The sequence below is a fragment of the Lissotriton vulgaris genome, chromosome 1_1, assembly GCF_964263255.1.
Source record: "Lissotriton vulgaris chromosome 1_1, aLisVul1.2, whole genome shotgun sequence".
Lineage (NCBI taxonomy): Eukaryota > Metazoa > Chordata > Amphibia > Caudata > Salamandridae > Lissotriton > Lissotriton vulgaris.
Window position 1 is genome coordinate 1,516,815,071 of NC_141685.1, and position 15,915 is coordinate 1,516,830,985.

General features: G+C 48.4%; 1 protein-coding gene across 2 annotated transcripts in view; it reads left to right on the plus strand.

Annotated features, from left to right (window-relative positions):
- The window catches only part of LOC147750744 (transcriptional regulator QRICH1-like), a 265,829-nt gene that overhangs the window by 204,564 nt on the left and 45,350 nt on the right, over nucleotides 1–15,915 (plus strand). For both annotated transcript variants that reach the window (XM_086967449.1, XM_086967452.1), the window contains exon 7: nucleotides 88–239. In XM_086967449.1, coding sequence (XP_086823575.1) covers nucleotides 88–239 — 152 coding nt within the window. The remainder of the gene's footprint in view (nucleotides 1–87; nucleotides 240–15,915) is intronic.

The window sequence follows — 15,915 nt, forward strand, 5'->3', positions numbered from 1 at the left end:
TGCTGGCAATGAATTTCTTTGTGATGTTGAAATTGCTTAGGTATTCTAATTTTTCTAATGACATTGTTTTCATTTAAATTGAATAAGGTACTTCATATTAGAAACTGTGGAACAACATTTACAGTTGAGTTTTTCTAAAATCACAAAGCAAACGAGGAAAAATTCTGGACTAGGAAAAGAAAAGTACTGCACGATACGGTTTCTTCGTCTGAATGGACAAACTTGCGCAGGACAAAAAGGTTTGAAGACCTATTTTTTATATTTTCAGAAAATACGATGCTTATTAGTTTACATGAAATTATGTAATTTTTATTGTGAAGCTCTTTATAATTGGGACTAAAATGGGAATCTACCTCAAGAGTGACCAAAATGGGACAGTACAGCCTACAAGTGGTCTTTTAGGGCTGTAAATAACTTTACACTTGCCAAACCTTTGCATTCACAGTCATTGAGCAAACAGGGAAATGGCAGATTTAAGCTATTGTTTGATTTGATTTGCAATTGACATAATGACTGCTCATTTGACTAATTACTTGCGCGGGAGAGAGATTATCTTTACCTAACAACGTTCTCCAAAGAATGCTGCTGTAACTGATGATGCCTCATGACCCATTGTGCCGGAGGTGGAGCATGGCTCAAGTTAATAGGTTGCATGTTTCTTCATTCATTAGGAAGAATAACTGGTCGCTAGCACCCTGATCAGTAGTATCCCGCATAACTTTGATTTGGTACTGTTAAAGACTCTTATATTGTGTGGCCGAGGGCCGGACTGGGAACAGAAACCGGCCCTGGCAAACTGCTCAGCCGGCTCCCCCTGGGGTGAGGGAGAGTGCAGCTGAGCAGTTTACGAGGGCCGGTATCGGCTGATTTTGTTACAGGGAGCCGATATTGCCTACTCCCAGTAACAAAACCGGCCCCCACCCTAGCGGGCTACCGGGGAAACGCCCGGTGCCTGCTATGGCCAGTCCGGCCCCGGTGTGGCCATCAGTTGTGCCGCTGCATGCTAGAGGGTCTTCCATATCTCAGGATACTGCCTCTTGGTGGTTTCAATCTGTTTGTACATCAGCATCATATGGTGCTTTGCCTTGTGTTGTGTGTGACTGTGCCCCAGATATTTGCTCCCTGGCTGAACACCAGCAGTGAGCAATAGAGTTAGAGAGTAGGTGGCAGGAACAGGACAATGTTCAGGATTAGGTGTGCCTAAGTCAAGATATGGATACCTTGATGATATCTGGTATGTAATCTTTAAAAGATTCACATGCTTGAATCTTCCCTGTCGTCATGGTGACAGTCCCACTGTAATATTCTTTCATGGGCTCCCTTCCCCAGACTGTAAATGGCTGAGATTGAGGGTGCTTGAAGGCTCCACACCACACTTGGGAAGCCGCCTAGGAGTAACACCTTAACATAAAGTAAAGTTAAAGCACACAAAGTGCTTATGATCAAAATAATACCCCAAATAATTAAAACAATAGAAATGCAAAATATTTCGTAAAAATATTCATGAGTATGTTACTATTACTTCTACTTTTTTATTTCTGAAATCAGTACATCGTGAGAGTTAAATCGGAAGTCTTTACATTAAGATAAGTTTTAAGTCTTTAGCTTTGCAGGTGAGTTAGTTTTAGGTAACTTGACCTTAAAGGAGTTTTTAGGGTTCAGGGATGCGTAACAAATAGGGTTATTAAGGAGTTTGTAGGGTTCAGAGAGGGGTTATCTATAGGGCTAATAAGGAGTTTTTATGGCTCACAGATAGATAGGTGGTGTATAAGGGTAGTAATGAGTTTGTAGGTGTCAGAGACGGCGGTTTAAAATGATATTCATGTAAGTAAAAATAGAAAAGGAATTTAATATTAAATATTTTTAGTATTTTAATTAATTTTACATTTTATTCAAAAGTGAATTTTTTTTTTTTTTTAAAACGAAATATTTGTTAAAAGTAATACGAGGCTCTCTGAGAGCTCAACATACCTAAATTAATAGCAAGGGAAACTATTTACCTACATCTTTAAATTATTACTTGAAGTCTGATTCAATGACCTGGAACACGTACGTTGAGGTACACTCTATTTGAAGCTCAGACAATGCCTACACTGACACCACTGAAGTTTTTCACCATATCAGTTCACGCCTTTATACAGGAGAGAAACTAAATGCAAGTGCAGCAGTTAAAACTATGCATTTTAAAATGACAGATTCTCATGCTATACTCATGCAGTGCAGAATATTTCCAGTTACATCTTGCAAATGACCTGCATTTAAAAGTTGCATGACCATTCCAGACAAGCTCATTGATATATTGATTCCACTGCAACTGAACGATGAACTAGCATCAAGAGCCAGCTATTTAAATCTGACCCAAAAATGAACACTGCACAAGATGGAGCTGCAGCAAAAAGGTTTTTTTAAATGTGTTTTTATATCTTACAGGAAGCCAGTCTTACTCTACTCCTATCAACTAAAACTTTTCATGTACTGCTAATATTAAAAAAAAATCTTATTCAAGGGAACAAAGGGCAAGCACGGGCTACTGGTACTCAACCATGCGGTTTGAGGTTGTTTCGCTCTAATGTCACAAGGACAATCAAAACTGGGCCAAATAGAACCCCTTCCACACTTGATTCTTTGTTAGGGATGGGGCGCAGCCATAGGCTTCCCAGAAGGCAAGGGGAGGATGCTCCACCTCTGAGCTCAATAATCACACAACACAATACATCAATAAAGAGCACAGTGCTTAGTTTTATAGTAATATTACTTTAATACACCCTAGGAAGGAATACTACCTTGTACGTTAATAGAATGCAATTTAGTGTATCATGAGCTATCCAGAGGTTGGTGACCACAACGGTGGGCATCTGGGGCAACGCACATGCCGATCAAAACACTACTGTTGTAGCTATGATCAGGCAGATCACAACACTAGGTAGTTGCAGCCTCGCTGATGGCGAAGCTCAGCAATACCAGCCACGCACAAGCCAATTAACTTAAGCAGGTATGGTCTTGCACAAACTGGTTCTTCCACTGGTAGCTGCAGCCCCCCATTTTGTGGGCTTGACACATGATAAAAGCTCCAACTGGGCCTTGACCATTTCGATCATGATGAGTGCGATTCCCACCAGAAACCAGCACAGAGAGACTGCTGATCAACTGATACCAGGGTCCTCAGATTGCTTTCCTCGGTCCCTCTCTTCTGGGTGCCCCACAGACACCTGGGACATGCTGCACCTACCTCCTTCTGGACAGGCACTTCTCCTGCAGTATTGGCAGGCTCCCTTCCTCTCTCAGCAGACAAGCAGGCTTCTAGCTTCTTCAGGACAGGGATACAAGTCAATCAGCAAGAGATACAGACTCGGGTGAAACTCCTTCCTCTAACTTCAGTGTCTAGGTCTCCACCCTCCATCTTCACAAATGTGAGCAATACACTTCCACTCTCTAGGAAAACAACCCGCCTCCATCGTCTGCCACGGCGGAGGTGTCCAAAATGGATCATACAGGCTGCCATTATTTTGGCTCACTCACACACCCCATTCATGTATCATGCAAGCTACACACATAAGCGCCACAATATATACTTAGATGTTGGCGCTAGCACATAGCAGTGGAACTTCAAGAGTGGGCCTGTAGGCCTCTAATCTTGGTATGCAGATAAAAAGCTCTGGTCACAAGTATAGATTCACAAAACACGGCACTCTGCCCCCACTGCTGTATGTGTTAAACCCATGACGGGACAGTAGTCCATTGTCTGTCGTTGAGGCAACACTTGGTATGCCCCTCAGGTCACAGGATAAGTCCAGGACAATCCCTGCTATGTATGAAGGAAGAAGGCTGTTGATGATTTCTGCAATAATGTTCAAACTCTGCTTTGTCAGTATCCCAACCATGAATTCATCTAGACCTTTGAGGCAAGCTGAGGGCCCCTAAAAAGATGTCCATCAGATGACCCTTAAAGTGGGCATTAACAAATTCAATCAGCACACTTTCAATTAACAGAGCAAACTAGACTGGGGAAGGTCGATCACGTTCACAAATACTTCCACCTTGGATTATCTCTTAATGAGCATACAATTGCATGGAAGAGCAACAAACTTTAAAGTACAAAGCCGATCAGAAAGTGACCACCATCCCATGACCAATGAAATTAATCTAAACTGCAGCGCACACCAGCAGCTCAAGCAGCTGGTTTCATCCTAAGCACAGAGGCAAACCCTCTTGTGAAAAGAATGAAATGGGTCTAAACAGGGAATTGCAATATAAGAAATAGAAGGAACAACAACATTTAGAGCCACAGGACCACCAACTCACAGGTGTAGAAGTATGGGACAGAACTATGAGTGACTTATATTTGACCTTAAACAACAAATTCACAACTAAACTACCAACCTCCATAATGCACAAAGACATATAGACGATAGAGTGCTTACCCAAAGGAAAAAGCAGCATCGGAAGGCAGAACTTGTGTACAGGAGGCACAAGGTAGTCCGCACTAAAAAAAGTTTGAGTCCAGGACTAAACTACTTCTTTGAGCTTCAAATAAATAAAGACATCTGGAGACAGAATGGAAGTTGGTAATCCCCTTGTTAGCACCTGCCATATCAAGGAAATTCTGGGAATATGTCAACCACCTTGGCAATAAAACAATCAGAAAGCAAAAGCCACCCCAGCGGAACAATAGACCGATTACACCATATCTTTGTACATAGACCCTGAATTATCCTGTGCTTTCTGGGATGTGCAAGCAGGAAATATTTGGCGACCACGTTTAGAATCCTATCCATCTAACAGTGGAGGTAACAATAGCCATACTCAATACGCAAAGATGGTGTGCCTGGACCTAATGGTCTACCTCGGACCATTTTGAGGGATAACTCATACTTTTGGGTGCCACGAATTCTTGACCTCCTTCAAGCCTGTATCCTGTCATTTAATATTCCAGCATTATGGAGCGGCTCCCTTCTGCATCAAATCAATAAAAAAGACGAGAGCTCAAAACCAGAAAAGTATAGTCTAATAGCCCTATTGGACTTTGAGGGAAACGCTTTCGCAAAGGTCCTACTACGCAAACTGGAGGATTGGGTAACATTCCGTTCTACCAGACAGGATTTTGGCCCAAGGTGTCCACCATGGAAAATGTAATGGCTATGCCTTTCTTGTCAAGTAAAGCAGCAAAAAAAGGGCCATGTCCACCGTATGGATGCTTTGTAGATTACAGCATGGTATTTGACGACATATACCATAACATCTTATTGGCAAAGCTTGCAGAGTGGGGATTCCAAATAACTTGTCCAGTGCAATAATCATTGTGTACACGGGCACTTGGGTCCAAATCAAACTGACCTATGCCTCTCCGAAAGTAAAACAGATGTAAGTTTAACACGGGGATGAGTTATAGCACCCATGCTGTTCAACCTCTATACTGCTGATCCAGGGCCAGCACTATCCAAAGGTCTCTTGTTGTTTCCAAAAATCAGATCATTAAAACTACAGATTATACAATACACAAATGTTCATGTCATCAATCAATCAATCAAGAATTTGTAGAGTGGACTACTTACCCGTGAGGGTCTCAAGGTGCTGGGGGAAAAAAGGGGGGGGGGTGGCGCAACTGGTCGAACAGCCAGGTCTTGAGTAGCCTCCTGAAGGTCAGCAGGTCTTGGGTCTGTCGTAGGCTCAGTGGGAGGGTGTTCCAGGTCTTGGCGGCAAGGTGGGGGAAGGATCTGCCGGTGGTGGTTCTTCGGATGCGAGGGACGGTGGCGAGGGTGAGGTTGGCGGAACGGAGCTGGCGGTTGGGGATGTTGAAGAAGAGTCGTCTGTTGAGGTAGGCTTGGCCGGTCTTGTCGAGTGCCTTGTGTGCGTGGATGAGGAGCTTGAAGGAAATCCTCTTGTTGACGGGGAGCCAGTGCAGGTTTCACAGGTGGGGGGTGATGTGGCTGTGGCGTGGTACGCCAAGGATCAGGCATGCAGAGGCGTTTTGAATGCATTGCAGTCGTTTGATGAGCTTGGCCGGGGCTCCCGCGTGGAGGGCGTTTCCATAGTCGAGTCTGCTACTGGCGAGGGCCTGGGTGACTGTTCTTCTTGTATTTATCGTGATCCACCTGTAGATCTTGTGGAGCATGCGGAGGGTGTTGAAGCAGGAGGAGACTGCGTTGACTTGCTTGGTCATGGAAAGTGTTTAGTCGAGGATGACTCCCAGGTTGCGTGCGTGGTCGGTGGGTGTCGGGGCTTCTCCCAGTGCCGTAGGCCACCAGGAGTCGTCCAAGGCTGAAGGGTTGGAGCCGAGGATGAGGACCTCCTTCTTGTCCATGCTCAGTTTCAGTCGGCTGATCTTCATCCAGTCGGCGACGACCTTCATTCCTTCGTAGAGGGTGGATTTGGCAGTGAGGGGGCCTTAGTGAGGGAGAGGATGAGTTGAGTGTCGTCGGCGTAGGAGATTATGTTGAGGTCGTGCTGTCTGGCAACTTGCGCGAGCGGGGCCATGTAGATGTTGAACAGTGTCGGGCTGAGGGATGATCCCTGGGGTATGCCGCAGATCATCTTGGAGGCTTTGGATCGGAATGGGGGAGGTGGACACTCTGGGTTCTGCCGGAGAGGAAGGAGGCGGTCCATTCCAGGGCCTTGTCTCTGATCCCCGCATCGTGGAGGCTTGTGCATAGTGTGCGTTGGCAGACGGTGTCGAAGGCAGCGGAGAGGTCCAGGAGGATGAGGGCCGCGGTCTCACCGTTGTCCAGCAGGGTCCTGATGTCGTCGTTGGCGGCGATGAGTGCAGTCTCGGTGCTGTGGTTGCTGCGGAACCCTGACTGGGATGGGTCCAGGATGCTGTTTTCTTCGAGGTCTCTGGTTAGCTTTCTATTGACGATCTTCTTGATGACCTTGGCTGGGAACGGAAGCAGAGAGATGGGCCAGAAGTTCTTGAGGTCTCTTGTCCGTCTTGGGTTTTCTGAGTAGGGCATTGATCTCGGCGTGTGTCCAGTTCTCTGAGAACGTCGCGATGACGTTGCGCAGGTGGGGTGCAATGGAGCTACTGGCTTTGTTGAAGATGCGGGGAGCCGGAGTGGATTGTACTCATGGTCTTGATGGTGTCATCTATGTTCACGTTGGCCCAGGCTGGCAGGTGGTCGTGGTCGATGGTGTGCGGGGTGTCTGGAGTGTCGATGTCGGTTGGAGGTGTCTGGGCGTTGAAGCTATCGTGGATGTCCGCGATCTTGCGATGGAGGAAGGTGGCGAGGGAGTCGCCAAGGGCTTGCGACGGCGGGATGTCATTGGTGTTGGAGCTGGGGTTGGGGAGTTCCTTTATGATGTTGAAGAGCTCCTTGCTGTTTTGTGCGTTGTTGTCGAGGCAGTCTTTGAAGGAGGTCCTCTTGGCAGACCTGATGAGGTGATGGTGTTTTCGAATGGCGTCTTTGTAGGCTGCGAGGCTGTCCGGTGTCTTTACATTGTGCCGTTTCTTCTCTAGTTTCCGGCAGGTTCGCTTGGAGGCTAGGAGTTCTGGGGTGAACCAGCTATCTCTCTTGCTGGTGTCTATGAGGATGGGTTTCATCAGCGGGTCGAGGGTGTTGGCGCAGTCGTTGATCCAGCTTCTGAAGTTGCAGGCGGCGTTGTCTATGTTGGAGGTGTCGGTGGGTGGGCTGAGAGCGAGGTTTCTGTTTAGTTGGTCTTCCGTGATTTTGCTCCAGCAGCGGCGGGAGATCTGTTGGGTGCGGTGTACGTGTGGTGGGTTTCTGGAAGGTGAAGTGGATGCAGCGGTGGTCGGTCCAGAGGAGTTCGGTGGTGTGGCTGATGGAGACGTGGGAGCTTGGGGAGAAGACTGGGTCGAGCGTGTGGCCGGCGGAATGAGTAGGTGTTGTGACGAGCTGCCTCAGTCCGAGGTTTTCGATCAGGGTGCTGGAGTTGCTGTCATTCTTGTTCTGAAGGTGAAAGTTCAGGTCTCCGAAGAGGATGTAGTCGATGGAGACCAGGGAGTGCATGCTGATGAAGTTGGCGATGGAGTTGCTGAATTGACCATGTGTGCTTTTCGGTGAGGCCTTGATGCAGTTGTCGGTCCGTCCGGGCTTGAGGACGTGCAGTGTGCTGGCATCGTAGCGGCAGCGGTCATCGTGGTGTGCGCGGGGGGCAGGGGTTCTGGCGCTGGGCGCGGTCCAGGCGAGGACGGGAGCAGACGGGCTTGTCTTAGGCACGCCTTCGGCGCGCCAGCAGCACGGACGCGCAGCAGCCGCCATATGTGGGTAGGTGGGAGGTAGGAGCAGCTGGGAGGCGGGGGGCAGCAAATGGGCAGTCAGGGGGGTGGGGCCGCTGGGGACGCAGAGGCGGGACAGAAGCAAGGGCACAGAATCCCAGGGGCAAGGTAGGGGACTGTAGCAGACAAAGGCACAGAATCACGGGGCAGCGAAGGGGACAGAAGGAGAAAAAGGCACAACAGAGTCACGGGGGCAGCGAAGGGGACAGAAGGAGAAAAAGGCACAGATTCACGGGGGCAGCGAAGGGGACAGAAGAAGAAAAAAGTCACAGAATCACGGGGCCAGCAAAGGGAATAGAAGGAGAAAAAAGGCACAGAATCACAGGGGCAGCGAAGGGGACAGAAGGAGAAAAAAAGGCACAGAATCACGGGGGCAGCGAAGGAGAGACAGACAGCAGCAGTCACGGACACCAAGAGAGTGCAATACAATGGAATGACAAATAACAAACAAACCTAAGGCCTACCACTGGCCACCAGGGATGAGGCGCAGGTGGTAGCCTGCGGGTGGTGTAGGGCCTCAAACTTCCTCTGCAGCGGCAGCTGGGGCAGGGACACACAGGCGGTGCTGTGCGGAGGGGAAGCGACCTACCTGGTGGGGTCAAGAGTCGCTGTCCTCACTGCGCAGCGACCAGCCTATATGGGGAGGTGGGAGGGAGGAGCCGGTGGGAGGCAGGGGCAGCGAATGGGCAGTCAGGGGGGTGGGGCCGCATGGGACTCAGTGGTGGGAACGGAAGCAAGGGCACAGAATCCCAGGGGCAACGGAGGGGACAGAAGGAGACAAAAGCACTGAATCCGGGGGCAGCGAAGGGGACAGAAGGAGAACAAGCATGTTCGAGGCACATGAGCTGCAGATCCTACACTTAGCAATAGATCGCCACCTGGTGCTGGGCTCGGATGTTTGCAGGTTGTTGTCTTCTTGGAAGAAGTCTTTGTAGTCACAAGATAGGTGACTCCTCCCTTGGACAATACTGCGCCTGGTCATCAACTCCATCCTCAGATTGTTTTTTTCCGCCACTGGGTTCGGATGAAAGTTTTCCTGCTCCGGCTAGAAAAGACTTTTTCTGCATTTTCGAAGCGAGAAACTTTAGATACACTTATTTCGACATCGAATAGACTTTTCGAAATCACTAGCTACATTCCGGTGCGTCGACGCGGGCCGTTGGGCCTATCGGCGCCGTACGGCCTACGCCTCATGGACAGAACTCCATTCAAGAGATGCCCGGTATGTCGAGCAAAATTCCCTCATAGCGACCATCACGAGGTTTGCAACCTCCGTCTCTCGCCAGAACACGACGAGTCGACCTGCACAGCCTGTGCCTCCTTCCGATCGAAGAAAACTATTCGGGATCGGAGGGCCCGTCGACTCGAAATGAGAATATCAGCGCACGCACCGGAGGCCATCTTTGAGGAGGAGATCGTCGAAGAAGACGTCTCAGAGGGCGAAGATCCAATCGAAGATATCTCCGAAGACGAGGCTCCACTCGGCGCCAAGGAAGACTCACCTGATCTACAGATCATATCGGGGGCAGAGGACTCGGATGATTCGATTCCAACTCGACAACCTGTGAGTACCACTGCCCCCGCACAACATACACTACCCAAGACAAAGGCAGCGGTCGGCACTCCGCCCATGGGGCCCAGTCGAGACCGAAATTTACCCTCCGGCGCCCCGCCTTCGGGCTCGGCTCCGAGGAAAAAGACTACGCCTTGCGGTGCCTCGGCGCCGAAAAAACATCACGTGCCAATTCCACCTCCTCCATTGGCACCGAAATATCTTTCGACACCGAAGGATTCTTCGACACCGAAGCCAAAACAACCTTCGGTGCCCAAAACCGGAGACCCTTCGGCACCTGAACTAAAACACACATCTGTGCCAAAGCCAAGAACTGTACCGGACCCGAAAACTTCGACTCCGAAACCCTCCGGTTCCAAAAATAAAGAAGGGAAGCCAGATTCCGGCGCAGCAGGCCCAACAAAACCTGTCTCCACGCCGAAATCTACAAAATCGGTACCAAAGTCTCCAAGGCATGATACAGACAAGCCTAAAACACCTTTGGCACCGAAGAAATTGCCACAGGACTCGATCACTCTTCACAAGGCAAAAACACTAATCAACCTCTATGGGCACTGAAAAAATCGACGCCAAAGAAGATTGTGGAACAAGAAGAACTGTTTCAACCAGATCCTAAACAGAAAAGGTCTATATTAATCCAAAAACTGGACATGGGAAGCAATTCCATATAAGAAAAGACCAGCAGACACACCACTCCCACCTGTGGTTCCTGCCAAAAAGAAGGACTGTGCAACTTCTCCAATGCACCCTTCCTCTCCTTCACCTTCTTCCTCTCCTAATCCTTACATTGAACCTCTAACTTCTCCAGTTCAATCTCCTGCATCATCACACCACACTGATGAAGAGTATGATTTAGGTGGAGGCAATTATGTAACATACCCTTTAGATGAGGATGTTAACCCACAATATCCCAAAGAGGACGAGGCATACGGTTTTACACCAGACATCCCTGAGCCTCAGTACTACCCAACAAAACCTTCCCCTACAGAAGATAGTATTGGTTTTAATCATTTATTAAATAGAGCTGCCCTTTACCATGGGGTGTCAATGCACTCTTATGCCATTGATGGGGATTTCTTACTCGACACTTTTGAGCAGTCACAAAGGTCTACTCAAATATTACCTATGATCAACGGGGTTATTAAATATGCACTGGATATTTTTAAAGATACAGTAAGATGTAGAGTGCTAAATCCCAGAGTAGAGAAAAAGTATTGACCAGCACCAGCTGATCCGGTCTGTATTAAGGGACATCTGCCTCTAGACTCTTTAGTGGTGTCAAATGCACGTAAAAGAGCAAACTCCCAAACTTCTGGCGACACGCCCCGCCCGACAAGGAATCAAAAATTATTGATGCGTCAGAAAAAAGGATTGCTGCACAAGCAGCAAACATATGACACATAGCAAACACACAAGCTTTCCTTTCACGCTATGACAGGGCTCACTACGACCAACTAGAAAAGTTAATAGAACATCTCCCTGATCAATACAAGGATCAAGCAGCAGAGCTTTTACAAGAAGGCAAACTAATATCTAATGCCTCAATTAAATGTGCACTAGATGTAGCTGACACAGTATCCAGAGCAGTCAATACTAGTGTGATTCTCAGACGTCATGCATGGTTATGTATTTCAGGTTTTAAACCAGAAGTACAGACTACCATCCTAAACCAGCCCTTTAATCAAAATCAGTTGTTTAGGCCGGAGGTAGACAACACACTAGAAAAAATGAAAAAGGACACAGACACAGCTAAGTCTATGGGTGCGTTACAATCCACCCAAACTAAAGGTTCTTTTCGCCATCTATAGAGGAGGCGCAAAGCAAACCGGTACAGAGACCACATTATCTTTTAAAACAAACACGCAGACCTCCTCTAATAAAGGATATTTTAGAGGAGGATACAGAGGCAACAACAAGGGAAGAGGCAGAGGTAATAACAACAACCGCTCCTCTTCCACTCCCAAACAGTGACTTCCCTCTGCCTCCCCTACAACATTCCACTCCTGTAGGGGGCAGACTTTTACAGTTCCTACCTGTCTGGAACTCCATCACAACAGGCAGGTGGGTAAGACAAAATATCCAACATGGTTACTGCCTAGAACTCACAGCAACCCCCCCAAACATACCACCCAGGCAGCGTCCAATGTCAACAGACCATATAACTCTACTTCAACAGGAAGTTCTAGCACTTCTACAAAAAGATGCTATTCAAGTAGTTCCTTTAGAGGAACAAGGAACAGGAGTTTACTCCCTGTACTTCCTAATTCCCAAGAAGGACGGGACATTAAGACCAATTCTCGACCTCAGGCCTCTCAACCACTACATACAATCGGATCATTTTCACATGATCACTTTACAACAGGTACTCCCATTTCTACAGCAGGGAGATTTTCTGTCCACACTAGACCTAAAGGACGCCTACTTTCACATTCCTATACATCCTGCGCACAGGAAGTATCTAAGGTTTGTCATACAAGGACAACACTATCAGTTCAAAGTCCTCCATTCAGGGTCACACCAGCACCACAAGTGTTTACAAAGTGCTTAGCAGTAGTAGCAGTACATCTCAGAAGACAACAAATACATTTCTTCCCTTACCTAGACGAGTGGCTCATAAAAGCAAGATTGTTCAACCAATGTGTACAGCACACAAAACAAACAATTTAAACATTGCACAAAACTAGGATTTACGATAAACTACACCAAGTCGCACCTAGAGCCTTCGCACGTTCATCAATATCTAAGAGCTACCATAGACACATCTACAGCTCTAGTGTTCCCCAGTCAAGCCAGGATTCAAAGTATTCAGAACTTAATCTCCCTTTTTCAATGCCAGCACTCTCTCCAAGCCAGAGTGTTTATGAAACTAATAGGCATGATGGCGTCTTGCATCTTTATATTTCCTCACGCAAGACTGCCAATGCGCCCACTACAAGAAAATTTTAGCACAACAATGGAATCCGGCTCAAGGTCAGCTCACAGACCTGGTGTTGGTAGACAGCTGTACATATCGCTCTCTGCAATGGTGGAACACCAAAAACGTAACAAAGGGACAGCCGTTCCTAGACCCTGTTCCACAGATAGTGCTAACGACAGATTCATCCCTCACAGGATGGGGAGCCCATCTCTTGCATCATACCACACAAGGTCAGTGGAACAATCAACAAACAGTTCCACATCGACCATTTGGAGTTGCTAGCAATTTTTCTAGCGCTCAAAACTTTTCAAGTACAAATACAAAAAAAAGCTGTCCTAGTCCGGACAGACAATATAGTAGCCATGTATTATACACAAAAACAGGGGGGGGGGGGACACTCTCTGCAACTGTCCCAGCTTGCACAGAACATTTGGAGATGGGCCATCCCTCAAAACATACATCTGACAGTAGAACACCTTCCAGGAATTCACAATCAGATAGCAGACCTGTTGAGTCGTCAGTCACAACAGATTCACGAATGGGAGATGTAGGAGGGTGGCTACCTGACTATGGTTACCCCCAACTTTTTGCCTGGTGTTTTGCTGGTTTTCCGACTTAGTTGACCTGGGACCCTGCTATTCAGGACCCCAGGCCTACTGCGCTCTCTGTAAAATGGATTCCATGTACCTTAGGTACATATCTAATTGGATACTGAGTCACCTTATCAGCCCCTGTACAGTGTACCTTAGGTACCCAGGGCATAGGTGTACCCAGGGCCTACCAGGGGCTGCAGCATGTATTATGCCACCCCTGGCTGGCCATCTAAATCTGACACAACTGGCTGCACGACAGCTGGGGCAAGGTGGTGTAATCACCCTTTGCTTTAGATATAGTATCCCTATATCTAACCCTAAAATGGACACATGTATTCCTATCAGTCACTCCTATGGCAGGCCTTATCAATCCTGAAGGCAGACTGCTTGGAATTATGTGAGATGGTGCTCTGGCATGAGCTGAGCCCGTTTGCAGCTTGCGGAACCAAGTCCTAATAGCTGTTCCATGATAACGCGTACCATATACTCAAGTGCATTATAATCCTCGCGGTTATTTGCCAACTTTGGTATCGCTTTAAAACATGTTGAGTAAGGTGTCATACGAATTGGAATACTAACCCCTCGCCAATTCTGGCGACGGGGTTAGCATTCCACCCTTCTAGAGGGACACGACATGTATGTAACTGTGAACCCCGGTTAAAGTTAACTCGAGCCTCAGCATCACAAAATGGATGCTGCCACCACAGACACAAGTCTGACCTCCTGCTGCTTGGAGTCCTTCCAGCGAGGAGAGCTTGGACAAAGGGTTTCCTGTCAGGGGTGGTGCTAGCACCATCCCAGACAGGGTTTTGTGTATCCCAGGTAGGCAGGGCTGAGAGGAAGGTGACTGCAAGTGGCACCTCGGTGTTCACTGTGCATATGCCGGCTTGAACCAGTTCCAGGGGCACACCAGCCCCTGAGCTGGGGAAAGTCCGGACAGGGGAGAGGGGTGTAACCACCCCCCTTCCTGGTCCCACCCATGGGCAGGACCTAGTCGCGTGCCAGCCCCTTTCTTTAGTATAAAGGTAGGAGCGGGCCCCCTTCCCAAATTGGATAATTCTGAATCTTGACTACTTTCCACGAAAGAACTCTTGAGCATTTCTGAAGACTCTCCCTTGTGGCTAAGGAGTAGCCACCCTGCACCAGCAGGCACCATCTAAGCGCATGCGGTTTGCTGCACGTCCATCCTCCGGATCAAGACTGCCCAGCTCGACGAGACCCGGATTTCCTGGCATCTCTGACCTCTACCTGCATCATCAGCCCAGCTGAGATTCGTGGGTGTGACAAGACCTGAAGGGACCGGCCATCTTCAAAACTGCACGACGCTTATCCAGCACGACCGCCGAGGGATCCTCGAGTGCTTTGGGGTTAGAGAAGCCCTAACCCTGAGCAGCCCCAGCACCGAAGTCCAGCCCCCCAGCATCCACGAGATCTGCGTGGGGCCCTTATGCTCTTTGCTGCTCACCGCGTTGTCCGGCTATTTGCCTGCTGGCTTGTGGCCCTCCTGACGACGAACCACGACACTTCCATCGCTGGTCTGGTTGCTCCAGACTGGCCCTTGCTCCCCTCCAACAGCGGAGCACCCCGGACCCTCCTGGTCCACTCCAGACGCCATCTTTAGTCCACCGCGTGGGCTTGCCTTTGCCAAGGTTTGTTGCCCTAATCCTGGGTCCAGCATCGCCGACAGCAGACACCTTTGTGGGACAGCTCGCACCTCCATCCTGGTCGCCGGCAACGCCTCCTGGTCCGAGAGACTGCAGAGCCTAGCGTCGCCCACTCACCTGGTCGAGGTGACTTCATCCGGTGCCATCCTGGTGCCCACCTAATCACTGGCTAGTGATTAAGAACTGAGTCCCCTCTGCTTTCAGGTCGTCTCCATCTTCGATCCAGGCTTGGATCACTCCGGACATCATCACTGGTCGCCTGCCAGCAACTTCTTCTTTCAGGCTCCATAGACTGTGACGAGGATTCCCGACGTCTTTTGAACCCTATGCAGCCGCAGCCCCTGGGCTAGGTAACTTGAGCATTTCGGTGCTCCAACGTAGGTTCACTATCTAAGTGTACAGATCCTTTTTCGTTTTCAGCCTATCTAGTCCGATTCGTCCGATAACACTAACTTTACGAAATCTAGCATCCATAGACTTTGTCCCGCATCCCGCGTGAGAGTGCACACTCTGCACCCGATCTCCCTAGGCCTCCTGCTCCTAACCTGAAGGTTCAGTAGTGTAGTCCTAGCGATCCTAAAGTCTCTGGATCTTGTTACTTACCTGCTAGTATTTCGCATTCCACTTTTGTAGTATATGGTTTTTCGTGCCCCTCGGGCATTTGTGTAAATTGTGCAACTTAAAGTATTTTCTTAAGAGTTTTGTTGTGTGCTTAGCTCCCTGACTCATAAAGAGATCAGGGTAGACTTGTTATAAATAAATATCCTTTTATTTTCATAACAACTTGTGTGGTGTCCTTTCACTTGGTGTTCAAGGGGTATATGTGATGGTATAACAGCTGGCTTAACACGCCCTCTAGAGTTTAGCCTAAAGACTGCTCTTGTCTATGCTACTAGGATAGCTGGTCTATAAGGTTGACTTACAACCAATCATCAATA